Source organism: Syngnathoides biaculeatus, chromosome 4 (assembly GCF_019802595.1).
Source record: "Syngnathoides biaculeatus isolate LvHL_M chromosome 4, ASM1980259v1, whole genome shotgun sequence".
Lineage (NCBI taxonomy): Eukaryota > Metazoa > Chordata > Actinopteri > Syngnathiformes > Syngnathidae > Syngnathoides > Syngnathoides biaculeatus.
In genome coordinates this window covers 34,727,071-34,747,995 of record NC_084643.1, presented here as the reverse complement: position 1 = coordinate 34,747,995, position 20,925 = coordinate 34,727,071, and the positions used below count along the sequence as shown (strand labels likewise).

Here is a 20,925-nt window from a genome sequence, read left to right as displayed (position 1 = left end):
GTCAGTCGCAGGGCACATATTGACATGGACAACCATTCGCACCCACATTCACCCCATCATTGAGTGGGAACTGAACCCACGCTGCCCATATTAAAATCAGACAAGTGTATCGCTATACCATCAGTGACCAAGAAAAGCGTTATCTTAAATGTACTCATTACCTGATAAGTATGCCACACAAGTTACAGAATGTAATTTATATGAACCAATAACTTATTTGTGTAGTTGAGGCCATATTAAAGCAGCAACTTAGTGCAGACTTGACACGACAGCACAGTACAGTTAGTACTAAAATGTAGCACACCGTTCTCAGTAAACTTCTCTAATTTTAACTGATGGGCTGATCCCAACTGTGATCCATCAAGGCAACTTTGTGCGTGTGTGGGTGTGTGTGTGTCCGCGTGCGTGTATGTAAATGTGAAAGTGAGTGGAGTTTTGATATTGGAGCATACAAATTCTCTCACACACACACACACACACACACACACACACACCACACACACACCATTACTCCAACCATTGTAATTTGGATGGCAAGAGCGTGAAAATGACAATCTTACGCATCTATTTTACCAGCAAGCTGTGGGCGGACACACACACCCGCATAGGCCAAACAAATTTTAAAATCACAACCAGGAAAAAAAAAAGTTGTAAATGTGACCAGTCTGGTGTATATAATATGCTTAGTCATGATAAAAAAAATTGTACGACAAAAATACTGGTGGATGATCTGAAAAAGTTGTTTGCACCGATGCTACCACAGTGCAAAAGTTTGTTTGGAGCCCTGCTCTAGTTTTTAAAAGTCAGCTCCCAAAGCCCATTTCATGTAGCAACATGAAATTTAGTAAGCATGTATCCCTCATAAGTAGACATACAAAAATAAAGTTGCAAGAAGCCAATGTGAAAAAGATCCAGGAAGTCTGGGATTTTGTTTTGAAGCAGGTATTTTGGTGACAGGTTGTCAGTTTCCAGGTGTCCAGACCAAATATACGTATTTTCTTGTGGCTGTCATGGCATTAAAAAAAAAAAAAAAAAGTTTCTAACCATCAAATATTTGTCTCTGCAGGCATTGGGATGCTTGTTGTACAAGCTGTGTTTCTTCGCGCTTCCATTTGGGGAAAGTCAAGTTGCCATATGCGACGGAACTTTTATCGTTCCTGACAACTCCAAGTTCTCCCTCAAATTGCATTGCTTAATCCGTAAGTGCTTCAGTATTCCCTCACATATATTTGGCCATTCACTGAGTATGGGCTGACTCTGTTTTCTTGAGCTGATCTGCACACTCAGCCTTATTTTATGTGTGACTGTGTGATTGTTCCAACACGTAATCTGTACACAAGTTGGGCCTGTTTAAACCAGTCATGACTGTCTGCTAGCTCGTTTTCCACGGTCCTTCTCCTCATTGTAGTTAAACAATGGCTCCAGCAAGTGGCCTCGTACGGAAGCGCATCACACAGTTCTTCAATACAGCATTGTAAATGTCTTTTATGCAGGATATATGCTCGAACCAGATCAGGACAAGAGACCAGATATCTACCAAGTGTCCTATTTTGCCTTTAAGTTTGCAGGAAGAGACTGTCCTGTGCCAAATATCTTTGTAAGTAAACGACAAACTTTACATTGTTTAGATTTTTGGACAGTGACAGAATTATTTTCTGTTTAGAGTTCTCCCATCCCCACATCGTTACCCGAACCTCTGACTGCCACCGAGGTAGCTGCTAAGAAGAGTATGACTAAAGCAAGGTATCTTTTTTCCATGTCATAAAATGCTCAAGTATTAGAGACAACATATTAAGAATTTTAAAAATTACACTCTTATTAAGACAAAAAACTTAAATGTGAAATGTAGCAGACAAAAGAATTAAAGTAAATGGACAAATTTTTAAAAAAGGGAGCATTTTCCAGAAAATACACAATTATTTAACATACAAAACTTAAGACTAGTATTAGACGAAATAATACATAAATAGCCCCCAAAAAAGCACATTATGGAAAAATATTCAATAAAACGTTTACAAAGATTGAGGGGGAAAAAGGGGGGAAAAAAAGATGAAAAATACACACGTAGTAAAAGGTTAAAGTATTAAATGGAAAAATACACATTTGGGGGGGACTAAAGCAAAATATACACAACTATCAGAAACTAAACGAGTAAAAAAACATGGAAATGTCAAACCAAAAATGAAAAAATTGGGGGGGATAAATATATAGATATTTTTTAAGATGAAATTGTACAATTATTGAGAAAAAGAAAAAATGACATAAAACACCCACATATTGAGGGGAAAAAATTGCAAACAAAAAAAAATAAACCAAGAACATTATTAGATAAAAAAAAATACACATTCTGGAAAGTATGCATAAATGCTGAAAAAAAAAAAAAAGAAAAAAATATAGTAAATATTAGACACTCTATATTAAAAATTTTTTTTTTGAGGGACGAGAAAAAATATTAGATGAGAAATACCCAAACAATTAAACAAATGTTCCATGTGCTCATTTAATATACTGTAATTCCGGGCTACAGAGCGCATCCCGGTTATAAGCCTCACCCAGTACATTTGAAAAGGAAATCCCATCCCATGCCACCACCACCGCGCTAACAAGGCCTGTTAAAAAAAACAAAACATACTGGTAAAAATCACTGAGACACAGCAGTAACACGCTAGCGCACCGTGAACAGGGCCAGACCGGTAAAAGTCACTTCCTCAGCACATATATTCCACCGGTCTCACTCTTACCTTTTCCGCTAGAGGGCCCCCTTGCGGATGCACAAATTAGCTCCATCACTTCATAAACCGCAGGGTTGAAAGCATGTGAAAAAAGTCGCGGCTTATAGGCCGGAAATTACGGTATATTAAAATCATTATTACAAAATCGTGGGTAGGCTGGCAGATACTTAATTCACTGTAATTGGCTGGCAACCAGTTCAGTGTGTACCCCGTTTCGTTCCCGACGACAGCTGGGTTAGGCTCCAGCACTTCCGTGACCCTGGTAAGGATAAACTGCTCAGAAAATGGATGGATGGATACTTAATTCATCCCATGAGGAAAATTGGATAAAACATAGCCCATGATTAAGTTTGTGATCTTTGCGATTTTTGTTTGGGGTTCCTTAAACCTGCAGATACTTTGGTTATATCATTTAAAATTACAGCATCACCTTTGATCCTTTTTTGTTTTTTTATTTAAACAGAATACGAGACTCTGTGGGCCCAACAGAAACCTCCATTGCCCCACGACAGAGGCCTAAAGCGGCGAACAGTAATGTCCTGCCGCTTGCCACCGTCACGCCTGTCAAGATGACTATGGTGCCTTCTGGGCCTGTTAGCAATGGTCAGAAAGGTGCGTCAATAACATTTTCAACTCAAATACAAACAAAACTGAAAGAAACCAGGTTAGTGATACCTGCTGGTGTTAAAGGGTACATTACGTACTCAAGGTCATTCTGATCTCCACTGTTGCCCTATTTTGGCATACTGTATTAAAAAGACCAGGCTGTACAGAGATGTCAAATTTAGATTTATTTACATACAAAAAAAAAAATCTCCTCAGTCACCCTGTATGGTTCAATCATGACATGTCTTTCCCATCATTTGGCAGCATTCTGTTATGTTTTTTTTTTTGTATATGGAGACAAGAAAATCATAATGTAAGGATGAAAACCTCATGGGCCTTATTCATTTTCTTAGTCTCAGCAGAAATTTAGCATATGAGTAAAATCATCGTTAGATTCATGTACCTGCTCATTTTCTTCATACAACCATGGGTATGTTAAAGAACAGTATCCAAAATTAACTTTTATACTCAAGAATTTTTTTTACTAGCCAAAATATTAAATCATTTTACATAGGGATGTACAAAATATGGAAAAAATGTTGCCACTGTGATATTGGCATGTGGAATATGTGTATCCAGTATGTATCCAGCCCTGCATTTTTCTTTCATAAAATATTATGTTGGATACAACCTGAGAGAATTCACAGTAATTTTAAACAACGGCAATAAGAAAAACATTTTATCTAAAATCCTTAAAGTCTGGCATCCTGCTCCTGTCACAGTCCTTGTGCCTGAGCATATTATTGCCTTCTTGGGATCAAACTCCCTGGGACTTGTGCCTTCTGTTTAGTTTGTCATCAATAAACACTTTCAACGGATTTCAAGCAGTTTAGGGGGTGAAACAGGCTATTGTTTGATTTAATTTGGTTTCAAAGAATTTGGATTTTGCTTAGTAATACTGGTGATTGTTGCGTTATGAGATTAAATGTTTTTATCTTGTACTGTGAAACAGTTTTATGTTTTTGTTGTAGGGCTGTTTCTTTGTTTTTTAAACCTGTTTTAAAGCATCTGTACTGAAAACTAAGAAAGCTAAAGAGTAGTTCAACATTTTAACCGTTACCAACACTACTTATCAGTAAAAACACTAACCACAAGAGGAAATTACCATACTAAGGACATAAAATACATATACTATATATAAGAATACCTTTCACTCAACAGTGCACTAAATGTAGAAAAATATAAAACTGGTTTGAAGGCCCGAGTACTTTGGGAGTCAGAGGATACAATTAACTGCTTTTAATTGTAAACATCATTCTCTGACAAACTTCCCGTTTTTCAAATGAAATGTCTACATTTTAATTTAAAACGTGTTCGAGGCTGTTCAGAAAACAAAATCATCCTACAATATGATACCACCAAGTTGAGGAAAAGAAGCCGTGTCTTTTAAGAGTGTTCCTACATTTCACTTCACTTGAATTTTTAGACTCGAACAAACAAATCACTGTTAGTAGGCAGTATGCAATTTCTCATGTTAATTATGAAAAATAACAATAAATGGTTAAATTATTGAACAGAGAGTTTCTTAATGGAGAGTTTTGTTACTGTGAGCATAGAATGATTATTGCTGCAGCAATAATAGTGCTTTGGAGGTACATTATACAAACGTAAAGACTGGTTTGACAGGGAAAGAAATGCACGGCAAAATGTGATTTGATGCAATCTTTTTTCACAAAAAACCTGTGGGAAGATGCACAGAAACTACTAAAACATATTGAGGAGCATTTAGCCAGGAAGAAAAGGGAGGTTTTTCCAAATACCACTACCACTAGGTGTGCAGGAATCACTGAATCAATTACTCCAGAATGGAAAAAGGTAGAAATACTTTTTTTTGTTTTTGTTTGTTTGTTTGTTTGTTTGAAAGATGGATGTTTAATCTTTCATTTGATGGGTGCCATGTATATAAAGCCATACAACACAGTAATCTCTGTCCCTTGAAATATTGTTCAAAATTGTCTAAAATGGCTGGGAGCGAAGGGTGGTTCTCTTTTGAATAATGGCTGTGATGGAATGAGTCAAAATAGAACAGCGCCTGGTCAATCTTTTTAAATCTTTCTGAAGATAAGACAGCATTAATTAAACTATCAAACCAACATGCTAGTTGATCAGCCATGGCATTTCTCACAAATTTAGACAGCATTTGTCCTAGAAGATTTAAAAAAAAAAAAAAAGTCTTACAAAGTCGCCCCCTTCTTCGTATACTCACAATGCTCAGAATTTGATGACGCAGCCGGAGGTGGCTGAGATCATAAGCACCTGTGAAAACAGTTTTATCCGGCTCATCTTTGACTTCCACTGCTCGAAAAAGGAATGTTTTTTTTTTTTATAATTTAAAGGACTTCATATACAATCTGAAACGAATGCAATAGGATAAATAATCACCAGCTCGTTTTTTTCCCCGCATCACCTGGTTATCTGTTCATAAAAGGGTTTTACATTCCAGTCCACCCCGTAATAAGTCAAATCCATGGTACACCCTATTTGAATACATCCTCGGCAGGTTTTTGTAACATTTAGGGCCTTTTTTTTTTTTTTTTTTTAAAAAGTCTTATAAGACACTTTTAAAATATAATGAGCAACTGCAATGGATAACAGAAAAATATTGTTCAAACCCAATTCCAATGACGTTGGGATGTTATGTTGAACATAAATGAACAGATTAAAAGGATCCTCCAAATCATGGTCAACTTCTATTTAATAGACCATCAGTTGATCAATCATGGCACTCCCCTGTTCCCAATTAGCCTGTTAGCATTACTCAACTTTCTCATCTTTATGCCACTTTTCACAGATTTTTCGGAACGTTTTACACCTATTGAGTTCTAAATTAATGATTTCCTAAAAACAATAGTTTATCAGTTTGAACATTAAATATAATGTCTATGTAGTGTATTAACTTAAATGTAATTTGAACATGAAATGCAATTGATTGTATTGTTTTAATTGTAATATTTTGTGGGGGATCACTTTGTTTGTATTCATCTGACCACTTCACATAAATTTTGAAATGTCAAACCTAAATATTTAAAATAATAACTTGGTTATAAAATACAAAAGTACCATGAAATAACAGGTCCATTTGAAAGTAATGGAAAATATTTTGGCAAAAAACATTACGCAAAAAAGTACAAAATACTGTAGAGTAAAATAGCAAAAGTAGCATTTAGTGTGAAGTACGTCCAAAAATCCTGTTTGAGTAAAATACTGAAACTTCAGAACAAAGACAAAAATTTTAGGAAAAAGACAATTCTTCAATGAAAATACAAAAATATAAAAAAACATGAAAAGAAAAATATTGTATTGTGAAAAATAAACTATTTGAAATACCAAATCTTCCACAAAAAATAAAATCCACATATTAGGTTAAAATAGATTACATTACAAAGATAATTGTTTAAAAAAAAAAAAAAAAAAAAAAAACTTAAATACTCATAGAATAAATATTCTGTAACTAATAGTCTGATTTGTGTGGCTAGCTCCCACACCTGGTTCGGGACAGCCTTCCGTGCAGCCACAGCCTGGCAATCAGCAGAACAGAGTCCTGCAGCAGCTCCAGCCAGGCGACCTCCGCCTTCAGCAGCTTCACCACCAACAAGCACTGCAGCAGCAACACATCAACGCACAGCAACTCCAATACCTCCAGGTAACACAAGGTGCACCCTGGCTCTGTGGCTTCTTTTTCTTAAACGTTTTTTTTTAAAACCCATCAGTACCAACAGGCTGTGCAGCAATCCATCCAGCTGCAGCAGCAGCAGGCCTTGCTCCAGCAACAGCAGCAGATGATGATGCAGCAGCAACCAATGTATCAGCAGAGAGTCGCTCACACAACTCAGGCCAACCAGGCCGCTCAAGCCCAGTATGCCGCCATGGTGAGTTTGTCATTTCTTCCCAGCAAAATACACTGGCTGGTTTCGCTTTGCATAAAATCTAGACATCAGAGGCCAGACTGTGCCTTTTACACACAGCCCATCATATTGTCATGACTTTGACTGTGCACTTTGACTCAGCCATCAGGTAGTTACTTGACAGTTGGCAAATAACCTTGCTAATATTATGGGGGTAAATAAAGAAATATTAAAGGAAAAACATTTAAAGTATTAGTCAAAAGCAAGAGAGTTGCATGATAGCTGTTTTTTTCCCCCACCCATACCAATTACTGGTAACTCAATACAAATAACTAGCTTGTAGCTAACTTATAGTTTATGACTCTGGGACTACACACAATACTTTCCAGGCCAACAACTCCCAAACCAATGGAACGTTGGAGTGGCGACCCCCAATTTATGGATATTCTAAGAGTATCAGATCGAGTGTTGAGACTAAAATTTGAAATTGAGGGTGTTATGTATAATGTGGTTAGCGGCTATGCCCCACAGGTAGGATGTGACCTAGAGTTGAAAGAGAAATTCTGGAAAGAACTAGATGTAGTAGTTCTGAGCATCCCAGACACAGAGAGCGTTGTGATTGGTGCAGATTGTAATGGACATATTGGTGAAGGAAACAGGGGCGATGAAGAAGTGATGGGTAAGTACGACATCCAGGAAAGGAACTTTGAGGGACAGATGGTGGTGGACTTTGCAAAAAGGATGGAGATGGCTGTAGTGAACACTTATTTCCAGAAGAGGGAGGAACATATAGTGACCTACAAGAGCGGAGATAGAAGCACGCAGGTGGATTATATTTTGTGCAGACGATGTAATCTGAAGGAGATTACTGACTGTAAAGTAGTGGTAGGGGAGAGTGTAGCTCGACAGCATAGGATGGTGGTGTGTAGGATGACTCTGGTGGTGAGTAGGAAGATTAAGAAGACAAAGGTAGAGCAGAGAACCATGTGATGGAAGGTGAGAAAGGAAGAATGTTGTGCGGCCTTTCAGAAAGAGGTGAGAGAGGCTCTTGATGGACAGCAGAAGCTCCCGGAAGACTGGACTACGACAGCCAAGGTAATCAGAGAGACAGGCAGGAGAGTACTTGGTGTGTTTTCTGGTAGGAAAGGGGTGAAGGAGACCTGGTGGTGGAACACCAAAATGCAGGGAGTCATACAAGGAAAGCGATGAGCGAAGAAGAAGAAGTGGGACACTGAGAGGACTGAGGAGAGGCGAAAGGAGTACATTGAGATGTGACGTAGGGCAAAGGTAGAGGTGGCAAAGGCTAAACAAGAGGCAAATGAAGACATGGACACCAGGTTAGACACGAAATAAGGAGAAAAGGATCTCTACAGGTTGGCCAGACAGAGGGATGGAGATGGGAAGGATGTGCAGCAGGTAAGGGTGATTAAGGATAGAGATGGAAATGTGTTAACTGGTGCCAGTAGTGTGCTAAATAGATGGAAAGAATACTTTGAGAAGTTGATTAATGAAGAAAATGAGAGAGAAGAAAGAGTTGAAGAGGCAAGTGTGAAGGACCAAGAAGTGACAATGATTAGTAAGGGGGGAGTGAGAAAGGCACTACAAAGGATGAAAAATGGAAAGGCAGTTGGTCCTGATGACATACCGGTGGAGGTATGGAAGCAATTTGGAGAGATGGCTGTGGAGTTTTTGACCAACTTATTCAACAGAATACTACCGGGCGAAAAGATGCCTGAGGAATGGAGGATACGTGTACTAGTTCCCCTTTTTAAGAATAAAGGCGATGTTCAGAGCTGTGGGGAATTGTAGAGGAATAAAGTTGATGAGACACACAATGAAGTTATGGGAAAGAGTAGTGGAGGCTAGACTCAGGACAGAAGTAAGTATCTGTGAGCAACAGTATGGTTTCATGCCTAGAAAGAGTACCACACATACATTATTTGCCTTGAGGATGCTAGTGGAAAAGTACAGAGAAGGTCAGAAAGAGCTACATTGTGTCTTTGTGAATCTAGAGAAAGCCTATGACAGAGTACCAAGAGAGGAACTGTGGTACTGCATGCGTAAGTCTGGTGTGGCAGAGAAGTATGTTAAAATAGTACAGGACATGTATGATGGCAGCAGAACAATGGTGAGGTGTGCCTTAGGTGTGACAGAAAACTTTAAGGTGGAAGTGGGACTGCTTCAGGGATCAGGTCTGAGCCCCTTCCCGTTTGCAGTGGTAATGGATAGGCTGACAGATGAGGTTAGACTGGAACCCCCTTGGACCATAATGTTCGCAGATGATATTGTGATTTGCAGTGAAAGCAGGGAGCATGCAGAGGAACAATTAGAAAGATGTAGACGTGCACTGGAAAGGAGAGGAATGAAGATTAGCCGAAGTAAAACAGAATATATGTGCGTGAATGAGAAAGGGGGAGGAGGAAGTGTGAGGCTACAGGGAGAAAAGATAGCGAGGGTGGAGGACTTCAAATATTTAGGGTCAACAATCCAGCGTAATGGTGAGTGTGGTAAGGAAGTGAAGAAACGGGTCCAAGCAGGTTGGAACAGCTGGCGGAAGGTGTCCGGTGTGTTATGTGACAGAAGAGTCTCTGCTCGGATGAAGGTCAAAGTTTACAAAACACTGGTGAGGCCATGATGTACGGATTAGAGACGGTGCCACTGAAGAAACAACAGGAAGCAGCACTGGAGGTGGCAGAAATGAAGATGTTGAGGTTCTCGCTCAGAGTGAGCAGGTTGGATAGGATTAGAAATGAGCTCATTAGAGGGACAGCCAAAGTTGGATGTTTTGGAGACAAGATTAGAGAGAGCAGACTTCGATGGTTTGGACATGTTCAGAGGCGAGAGCGTATATTGGTAGAAGGGTGATGAGGATGGAGCTTCCAGGCAAAAGAGCAAGAGGAAGACCAATGAGAAGGTTTATGGATGTGGTGAGGGAAGACATGAGGGCAGTTGGGGTTAGAGAGGAAGATGCAGGAGATAGGCTAAAATGGAAAAATGACACGCTGTGGTGACCCCTAACTTGACAAGCTGAAAGGAAAAGAAGAAGAATTAAAATGATTACATAGTATCCATAATCCAATTGAGAAAAATGTGAGCTGACTGTGTTTGACTTTGGCCCCTTCGCCACCCAGTCTTTTGCACACCCACCTTCCCAAATCCAGAATTAGTCTCTAACAGCATTCCACCATCTTGTCGCTCATCGTTGTGCCTCATCAAATCATTGCCACCATACCCCTTTCTATCCCACCCCCCTTCATCCCACAGCTGCAGCAGTACCAACAGGCTTTTGTTCAGCAACAGCAGCAACAACAACAACCCGCATACATGTCCTCCCCTGTGGAGTTCCAGGTACCTCTGGGCTCCTACAATGTGACCACACCCACTGCTGGGACAGCCCACTTGGGGGCGCCCTCGCCCGCAGAGACATCCTTCTCCAATCCCAGGTAACGCCTTCACAATGTTAGAAATTATCATTGGCAGTGTGAAAAATATTAGATTGACTCATGGGAGTCTCACAAATCAAAATATTGGGCACAATAGAAGAACAAAAGTGCTCAAAATTTTGGATTGGAAAATAAACAAATGCTGTAAAAAAACAAATACAAAATATTATGGAAAAAATCCAATATGGGGAGAAAATAAAATGGGGGGAAAATTAATTACAATGAAAACATCCAAATATCAAACAAAAAATACATTACAATATTAAGAAAAAGTATAAACACAAGGAAAAAAAAATATTGGAGAAATGTAAAACAGTATCACAATGAAACACTATCAAAAGTGTATAGTGGATCATAGTTTATGGTATATTATAGTGATGTACCAGAACCAAAATCTAAAGATAAGGACAAGTAAAATTGCATTTATGAATGAAAACAATGCTTCTTCTTTTCCTTTCAGCTTGTCCCAATTAAGGGTCGCCACAGCGTGTCATCTTATTCCATCTCAGCCTATCTCGTGCATCTTCCTCACTAACACCCACAGTCTTCATATCCTCCCTCACAACAACCATCATCAACCTTCTCTTTGCTTTCCCTCTCACTCTTTTGCCTGGTAGCTCCATCCTCAGCACCCTTCTACCAGTATACTCACTCTCTCGCCTCTGGACGTGTCCAAACCATCGAAGTCTGCTCTCTTGAACTTTGTCTCTAAAACATCCAACTTTGGCTGTCCCTCTAATGACCTCATTTCTTGTTTTCCTTTCAGCTTGTCCCGTTAGGGGTCACTACAGTGCGTCATCTTAGATGAACGGATATGAAAACAATGCTATTTAATAAATTAGCAATAGTTTTTCAAAAAATAAAGTACAAAATAAAAATGTTCACTTAGTTTTGGCATTTCAACAGTGCACTGATAGGGCTGGGCCATACAGGAACTCTTATTACAGCCGGCTCTGACATTAATGGTGGCCAGGAGCCATTACACGTCTGTGTCAGCCCACCACTTACTGTACATAACATACAAAAGGTTGGCCCACTCGGGCCGATTAGACTGGAAACCTTCGCCAAAGCTATGCCATGATTCTGGCCTCACTGAGCATGCTTTAAACTGTTTGTTATGGTGCAATGCTTTGGGACATTTTAGCCATGAATGCATCTGTTTTTTATTATTTACTATTTACTATTATTTTAATAGTATTTTGATACATATTTATCTTTGGCATGGTGGCACAACTGTAAAGCATTAGCCTCACAGTTCTGAGGTCCTGGGTTCAATCTCGGCTCCACCTGTGTGGAGTTTGCATGTACTCTCTGTGCCTGCGTGGTTTTTACTCCCACATCCCAAAAACATGCATTCGCTGGAGACTCTAAATGCGACTGTTCTGTTTCCATATGGCCTGTGATTGGGTGGCAACCAGTTCAGGGTGTACCCCGCCTCCTCTCCGATGACAGCTAAGATAGGCTCCAGCACTCCCATGACCCTTGTGAGGATAAGTGGCTAAGAAAATTGATAGATGGATATTTATTTCTGGTTGTTTTAAGGTTATTGTTGTGTGTGTGTGTGTGTGTGTGTGTGTATTTTATTTTTTCAATTAACGTTGGGTTTTGGTAGATCAATAAATACATTTTGAAATCCAAAATGATACATTATACTATACAAAGATCATACCAAAAAATGCTACAAGATATTAGAAATATACAAATATTTTAGACAGAAAAATTTAAATTTGAATAAAACTCAGAAAGATAAATATCAAGCAGAAATATACAAAAGACATAAATATTCAACAATACAAAATGGAGGAAAAATAATAATAGAAATGTTAGTAAATTAAGTAAGTAAGTCACTGTCTGGCTCCACCCGGTCTCCCTTGTGTAGGACACCCATGCTGGCCTCAGACAGCATCACTCCTCCCTCCCAGAGCATCAGTCACCCCCCCGACATGTCTCGCTGGAACCCGTTTGGCGAGGACAACTTCTCGAAGTTGACCGAGGAGGAGCTGATCGACCGAGAGTTTGACATGCTCAGAGCAAGTAAGTGACTCTTTTTAGGAAGGTTTGGTCACTCCACAAAATGAAAACCACAAATGTAACTTCAAACTTCACTAATAGGCCTTACGCAAATGCACAACACTTGTTCACTAAAGGTTTGAGTCTGCCAGGCTCTTAAGAGTCCGAATCCTGTCAAGCAACTTGACTCATTTAATGCCAGACGTGTTTCTGAAATTGGTGTGGGGATTTTGGGGTGCCAGCCATTTTTGACCATTTTGACTGATTTTTGAAGGTCTACAGAAAATTGAGTTCTGTAACTATAAAAAAAAAAAAAAAAAAACATGGAACCTACAAAGAGACTTAACCCTCTTAGTTCATCAGAAGAAAAAAACACATTTGTACTTTTTCCATTCTTTAGTAAACAGCAGTTGAACATTGGTAAGTTTCTTCAAAGTACTCTTTCCCATGGAAAAAAATGAGAGCTTTTGGTAAAAGGATGCATTTGAAGCATAACTTTCTCTTTATTTTTTTACATTTGTGATACCTCAAATATGTAAGCACTGCTTTCCTACCATATAACATAACAAAAAAGGGTACGTTGCAAAATAAGTTTATTGCAAGAAAAACACTGAACTGTTGAAGGATCTTTGAACTTTGTGGGTGTTCACGTTGACCCTTCTTAAATTCTTTTTTGTGTGCGTGTGTGTGTGTGGGGGGGGGGGTAAATCTCAATCTCACTGTGCTTTCCTTGCTGCCGCAGACCAATTCGACATTTTCTCTGGGCTCTTTTTTTTTTTTTTTTTTTTTTGCTTGTAGGCTTGAGATATTCAAGCTAGTGCTTGCTCGGTTGTCCGTCAAGCCTACTTGCATGGTAATCACTGTACAGTCCCTGAGTTTGGTGCTGTACATCATCAGGTTTCCTCAAGAGTCCAGTACATCGCCAGCATTGTTTTCCTACAATGGAAAAAGTCTCAAAAATGTTTTGAGCTCTGTAACTGTGAGCGATTTCCACACATTGCATCTGCTATGTGGCAGACTACTGGCTTGTGCTTCTAAAAACCTGTGAGGAAACCTTTTGTTTCTTGAACAATACTTTCAAGAAGCTCATCTGTCAGGAACAGCTCAAGGAAGCCTGCCGGCTGATCCGAGTCTAAGTCCGCAGCGGCACCCAGGAGCCTAAGGGTTGCCCTGAATGGTTTCCCTCCAGTAGCCGTGCAGCTGCAGTGTGAAGTGGAGAAAAAAAATGTGCTGAGGAAACTCCACGCTGTGTCAACTCTGACTTGGAGAAGAACTGCAGCACATTTTCTAAACTGCATGTGTGGGTTGCTCTGAAGTATAAAGGCAAACTATGCACGGGAGACCTGCAGTGATCTCAGCATGGTCACCGGATGCGCGAGTATAAAAAGTCCTTAAGAGTACATCAAGCTGCTTAGTAAGGTACCAATATTTATTTTCCCTGTGATTCCATGCAGAGAATCCTGTGGAGAGAACGGCCAGCATGGAGGGCGACCGACTCCTACTCTCTTCCGCCAAGTCTCTTCCGACCGAGGACTTGTTCGGCTCGGTGCCATTTGTGGCCAGCACAGGCAAGTCTTAAGGAGTCTCTGCCACAAGGACAAAAAAAAAAAAAAAATTCTCAGCCTCCTCAGAACCTGATCAACTCCCCCCCGATTAACCAAGGGAACTCGGGATATTCTTTCTTTGGCTTTATATTTTCCTCGCTTGTCTTCCCTCTGAGTTGACTCACTTGTGCCTCCTCTGGGGATTGTGGAAAAAGCACTTCATGTACATTTTTTTTTTAATGGCTATTACCACAAGCTTGGCGGTGACTGCTTTGATTGTAATGAATGAACCTAATAGGTCAACAGGAAGAGATGGTTTTTCCAAAGGGTGGGGGGCACCTATGAATGTAGCCCGCACCATTCAAACCAGGAATGCATTTGGCAAGCATGGTCATTGCCAATGATTCCACATTTTGATAACCGCTTGATTGACAACAAAGACAGGTTTCATCGGACCTCAGGATAATTGGGTTGATCCTGGCAAAGTTTAATTGCTGCAAGTTCTACATCATCTATCAAGTAAAATATCGCTCACAACATAAATTGCTATACATATGTCTTACTAAGTTCATAGGTTTGTGGCCAATTTGCGAATGAACTTGCCAATGCATGTTCTTTTTTTTTTTTTTTTTTTGACGTGACAAAATGTAGTAGGTTATTATGAATAGTTTCATTGCGTAATTTATAGTAAGTCAACCTGCTTGATATACCAGGCCGAGAGTCCAATAAGGCGCTTGCTATAATTTGTACCTTTTTTTTTTTTTTTTTTTTTTTTTTAAGAAACAAAATATACCAGCACACTAAAACCCGCGCAATTACTTAACTTAGCCGTCACACCTCATTGCTAACAAACTCTGGAACTTGTACATCATCTAGGGTAGCTCGATGTGAAATATTTATCCAACTGAGGCAACCACCACCTGTAATGACAAAATCCTCCAGCTCTCTTCCAAACTTAGTAAAAAAAAAAAAAAAAATAGTTGAAAGGCTGACTAACGTCCTCAGCTCTTCCCTCCATGCTGGCCACAATGTGACTGACTATTTCTCGGTGAGCGGCAGCAATAATAGCGTGTGTGCCTCTTACTGCTTTCAATATGAATTGCGACTTTTTTTTTTTTTTTGAACAACAATTTGTAATCATTACAATAATTTTTGTGCCGATTCTGCGATGCAATAGAATCCTGTCAGCACTTGAACATCAGTGTGGGAATGTTTTCTTCTATAATTTAGAATGAAGAATTTTTTTTTCACAAGCTGGTGTGACAAAATGGACCATTTGGTTTATATTTTAGTAATTGTTTTTGTGTGCCATCAGTATACCAGTTCTTTCTATATTCTTACTATACCAAGGCTAATGCTGTATTTAACTTTCGTCTGAATATATTTCCGGGGTCATTAAGAAGACTGTGCTTAGGTGTTCAGAAATCCTTGCCTTTTGGGGTTATATATTATATATATATCTGATTGGAAATATATAATTTGATCATAAAGTAAGAATTCTGTCAATTACGTGTTAATTGTCAATTAATCGTGTCTTAATACGAAAGCAAAGGGTTTGGGCGCACGGGTTAGTTCAATTTTAAAAACAAGTTTCCCATTCTACTCTTAGTTTGGCATTCTAAAGCTTTTTTACATTTATAGCAATCTTATACTGTACTTGGCATTTTAGGCCATGAAAAAAGAAAATTTTGTTTGGTACAGTAATATGGATCCATATGGCCTAAAAAAAAAAAAAGTGCTTCAATAGAAATGACAATTTGTCATAACAGATGACACCCTCCCTGCCCCCCACCTGTCGCTATTTGTCCGTTGAAGCGAGGTTCCACTGCACTATTTGTATTCATTTGATTTATTTATGTCAGGTAGTGAACTCATGAGTTTGATTGCGTCCAGATGCAATTTATTCAACAAATTCTCAATTCTAAAACAATCTATGAATGGATAATCCCCATTTCGAGTTGCTAACTAACATTCCGTTTGTCACAAAGTATTGGATGCTGATGTAAATAGCTGCAGCTACGATACTTTGCGGTATGTACAGGAAGAAGTCATTAGTCTCAAGCTCTTTTGTCAAATTATTAAAAAATATTTATATATCTTGCCGGAAAATAATTTAAATTAACGTGCTAAGTTAAAAAAAAAAAGTGCGGGGTGTAAAATGCTAAGTTGTCTATTGGCCGTTGTTGCCTCTTTTTTTTTTTAGTGCATTTTTGATTCTTTCTTGCTATAAAGTGCCTTTAAGCTACATTTTCTTCAGTGCTAATGGCAACTCGTATAGTCATTAAATTTAACTGAAGAATCTTGGTATGTATGTGTGTGTGTGTGTATGTATATATATATATATATATTTTTTTTTTTTTTCTTTTTTTTTTTTTTTTAAGTCCGAACTGGCTGATGGCACATTAACGCTAGATTGAAATTGTTGTTGTCAAGTGTTGTGTATACAAGCCAAAAGGGCTGTATGAACGTTAGGGCTGTGCTATTCCGCTTTGCTAGCGCTGTGCTTGCCACCGTTGCTAATTAGCTTTTTTTTTTTTTTTTTTTTTTTTTTCATACAAAGGTAAGTCTGATCATTTCCTTACCCAGCTGCCTGCTTTTTTTTTTTTTTTAATTCTCTATCATTTGCTTCTTGCATGCGTACGACAGCCACGCTCAGAAACATCTTGTTCAGGTGTACTGGTGGAAGATTCTAGAAGAACGAGCCATGAAAACATGTTAGATTAATCCACACCGCTGTTTACATTTGTCTTTCTTTTCTTTTTGTCTCAGGGTTTTTTTTTTTTTTGCTTTTGGCCCTTTTTTAGAATCAAAAAAAAAGCTAAATGTTTTTTTTAAAACATACTGGAACTGGTACTTGGTCTGTGGAATGGAATAAATGTATTGTTTTTGTGTGCATTATAGCCCTTGTACAATAATACTGTGAGTGTGGCTGTATTTCTTATAGAATGTTACTGAGAAATAAAAACATTGGAAAAAATGAAGGACACAAAAAGATTTTTTTTTTTTTTTTTTTTTTTTTTAATGTTCCACCACTACATACCCAAACAAGCAAGATGTTCCTGACGCTTGGCTGTTGTTCGGTCACTCCAGTAGAAAGTCAGGGCTAAAAAAATAAATGAAAATTACGCCAAGATCAAAACGCTAATCCACATCCATCCAGGCTGAAGAATCCTCATGTCCGTTACCCATCTGCAAACGTTTGTTTAAATTGGTCTACCTAGTTTTTGCATCATCTCACTAATGAACAAATGAAAAAAAGCAGGGATGAAAGTTAAATGTGTGCTTATTGCCTGAGGAATGTTCATGTCAATCATGCTCTCCTCTGCCAAGGCTGAAAAAAATCCTTGCTTTTGCATGTGCTCCTGTCAACAAAGTTTTGGAAATCATTTAGTTTTTGTATAAAATGACTAAGTCTCTATCAAAACAGCAAAAAAAATAAAAATAAAAAAATTCGGAACTCCGCCAGGGCTGAACCAAACTTGACATGTCCACCAACTATCTAGAAAGTATTGTGGAAAAACAGTCTTGTAGCGTTTGTACACTGTATGTACCTGGTAATGAAGGAGAAGGCAGGGATCAAGATAATCATAAAAAGGCCTCTGCCACCGCCAAATGATCCCAAGCACGTGTTTTAAAAGTCAAGAAGATCAAAGCCGTACTATCGCCATCTGCTGATTGTGCTCGTTTTTTTTAATATATATTTATTTCTTTATTTTCTTGGTAGAGTGGTAACACTGAAATTCTTGTATGCACGAGCCAACAACATTTGGTGGGCATCCGTGACCTTTTTTTTCTTTTTTTTCTAAATGTTATCCTGCTAACGAACAAACAAGCGATCAAAACAAGAAAAATCCTGCTGACCTTTGCCTCGGTCAAACAAGTCTAGATTTGTAAGGGCGTCAAATTTTCATATCCAACAGCCTTCATAGGTTTGTGGAAATTGGTTTTGAACAATCAGTGATCAAAATGATACCATTTGAACCTTTGGACCTGGTGGAGGTAAGATTTCTTCTCTGTAGCTTCTTTTCCAAGATATTTGTAAAAATTCATTTTTTGCACTTAACATTAACGTGAATGATCACAGAGTGTTGTTTCAAATGTCACTGTAGCGTTAATTGGCTAAAAAGACATTTGCTTGTCTTCTTTTTAGTAAAGTGCAACATTATGGGTTTGTCTTTTGAGGAAATTCAGTAGTTTGTCTTAACTTTTATGACACGAGCAACGCGGACAAGTTTCCAGCGCCTTACTTTCCTCTGTCGTTTCCACACGTCAAAAGCTCATCATTATGCATGATGTCCACGAGCCTGAGGTTGGAGTTGCATTGTATTTGCATTCCTTTCTGTACCATACTGGAAAATCCAAAAAGATGGACTGTTAGACCCTGACTAAATGTAGTTTGTCAATTCCTCAGTTTTCGCCTCTCATCATAGTTGTTTTGCAATGTTTCTATCTGTTGCTAAAATATTTTTAACTGAGTGCTGATTTTTGCAAGTCACTCAGGCTTTTTGGGTCTCGGAGATCTATTTCCTAATTCCCCTCCATTCTTAGAGATGTTGACTTTTGTTTAAAAAAGGGTGAGATTAATCTTCTCTATCTTGAACTTGTGTCAATTTGGCAGGTTCCGACGCGGCGGCGAGTGATCTGACGACACCTGAAGTCACCGTCCCTGTTCCTGCCTCCCTAGACTATCAGCCCCCTCTTACAGTACCCAAAGAGCACAAGTCCATCAGGAGTAGCAACGGCCATGCAGGGGACGACTCGGACAGCGACTTCGAGTCCGACCCGCCTTCGCCTAAAAGCAGCGAGGAGGAAGAGGAAGAACCAGAAGAGCCTGATGAGGACGAAGGCCCGATCAGTGAACATGGTGACGACACTGAGCCAGAAAATCTGGGCCAACGACCGCTCTTGATGGAGTCTGAAGAAGATGGCGAGGACGAAGACAAGCGTAGCTCTGACTCTGACGACAAGATGAAGAATATTGCAAAGAAAGAAGGTACAGCCAGGCGTCAAGGCCAGTCCTTTCCTGTTCTGGTGGACCCTCAGGAGTCCCCCGCCTCAATGGACGTCTTTGGTGCCGTTCCCTTCCTTGGCAAAGAGTCCCCTGTTGGAGATATCTTTGCCAAAGCACCTTTCCGACAAGTGAGCCTTGAACAGCCACCTGGCGACGATTTCGATGTTTTCACCAAAGCGCCGTTCAGCCGGAATCTCTCCAAGAACGCCAGTGGCCGGACGCCGCCAGTTTCTCCCGATCTTGTGGATGTCTTCGGCTTCGGCCCTTTCCAGCCGGGCGTCCCGTTTCCGACCACATCAAAGAGCGCCGAGGACATTTTTTTTCCGATTGCCGAGGACTCGCCACGGCAACAGAGGTTGAAACAGCGGAGCCTCCAGAAGTTGTCATCGCGCCAGAGGAAAAGCAAGCAGGAAGCCACCGGGACGGGCGGCGGCAAGCGGCACCATGGCACCCCCACAGCTGGACGGAAAACTGCTAAACCTGCTTTTCGCACCCCGGAGCGAGTCCGTAGACACAAAAAGGTGAACCGGCGCGACTCGCAGAGCAGTAATGAGTTCCTAAGTGACTCTAAAGAGAACATCAGTCTTGACATCACCATTGCAGAGGGGAAGGACAGTGCCGATGGTGCCCAACTCCAAAAGGATGACATTTTGGACCCCTTCGGAAGCAAACCCTTCCACCCCCAGGACGGAGGACGAAACGGAGGCAACTACCCAGGGGGCCTCCCTGAAAGCAAGAGTGACCTGGGTACCTCCTGGGCAGTGGGTCTTCATGGGGACTGTAACGCTAAAGACGATTTCGGGGCAGTGCCTTTTACGGAGGTGGTGGTCCCTGGTGGACCTCAGCAACAGCCAGTGGAACTGGACCCATTTGGTGCAGCACCGTTTCCATCCAAGCAGTGACACTCTCTCGTATGTCTTCCATTACAACTGGTCGCTGTAGTCTGAGATTCTTGTTTAGACATGGAATTGATGCTGCCTGACTCTTTAAGAACACATAAATCCTGCAGAACCACGTTGGAGTCTGCTTAGCTGTTTTATGCTGCATCGTTATGGCTGAGAAATTAGCAACATGACACAGTGATTTCTAATGTGCGACCACTCAAAAACTGTTTTTATTTAGAAACTGGCACCATAGATTTCTGCTCGGAGGATGCTAGACCCTTAACAAAGATCGTAAAACCACAGACGCAATATTTTTGGGGTGGCTCCTTCGTTGCTGTCAAGAAATCTGACAAACTGTGATTTCTAACATACGAACATTCATGGCCCATTTTTTTTTCCTTTTTTTTTTTTTTTTTCCTTAACCATTGAGCAAGCAGTACCATAACATAAATCCAGACCGGCAAGCCAAGTCCAGGGCGAATCACCAAAACCAGTGACTCGGCTTTTTTACAGAGCCGGTGCCTTTCATTATGCTTGAGAAACGTTAGCAAGCTAACAGACTGATTTGTAAGATGCGACCACTCACATATGTTCTGAGTGAAAGATTGGAGCAGGTCCAAGTCCTGGGTTGCTTTTAATGCCGGAATTAGTAGCACAGATGTTGTTGGGGTGCTTCGCTATGTTATGCTTGAGAAACGTGATCCGGCAAACTGATTTCTATTGCATGACAGTTCCACTTGTACAGTGTGTTTTATTTAACAAGTAGCACGGCAACACACTGACTGAAGGATGCTGGAAGTCCTGGGCGGATTTCTAAAACCACTGAATTAGTTTCAGGCAGTGCTCTTCG

The 20,925-nt window shown here is 39.9% G+C and overlaps 1 protein-coding gene across 2 annotated transcripts in view; it reads left to right on the top strand.

Annotated features, from left to right (window-relative positions):
* The window catches only part of bmp2k (BMP2 inducible kinase), a 56,981-nt gene extending 36,776 nt beyond the window's left edge, over positions 1–20,205 (top strand). Inside the window, exons 7-16 of one of the 2 annotated variants that reach the window (XM_061816628.1) lie at positions 1,067–1,199; positions 1,494–1,597; positions 1,664–1,743; positions 3,196–3,344; positions 6,815–6,981; positions 7,049–7,207; positions 10,448–10,626; positions 12,506–12,660; positions 14,091–14,204; positions 18,799–20,205. In XM_061816628.1, coding sequence (XP_061672612.1) covers positions 1,067–1,199; positions 1,494–1,597; positions 1,664–1,743; positions 3,196–3,344; positions 6,815–6,981; positions 7,049–7,207; positions 10,448–10,626; positions 12,506–12,660; positions 14,091–14,204; positions 18,799–20,093 — 2,535 coding nt within the window. In that variant the 3' untranslated portion in view covers positions 20,094–20,205. The remainder of the gene's footprint in view (positions 1–1,066; positions 1,200–1,493; positions 1,598–1,663; positions 1,744–3,195; positions 3,345–6,814; positions 6,982–7,048; positions 7,208–10,447; positions 10,627–12,505; positions 12,661–14,090; positions 14,205–18,798) is intronic. The other variant, XM_061816629.1, reaches the window with a different exon arrangement.
* Positions 20,206–20,925: the final 720 nt, after the last annotated feature.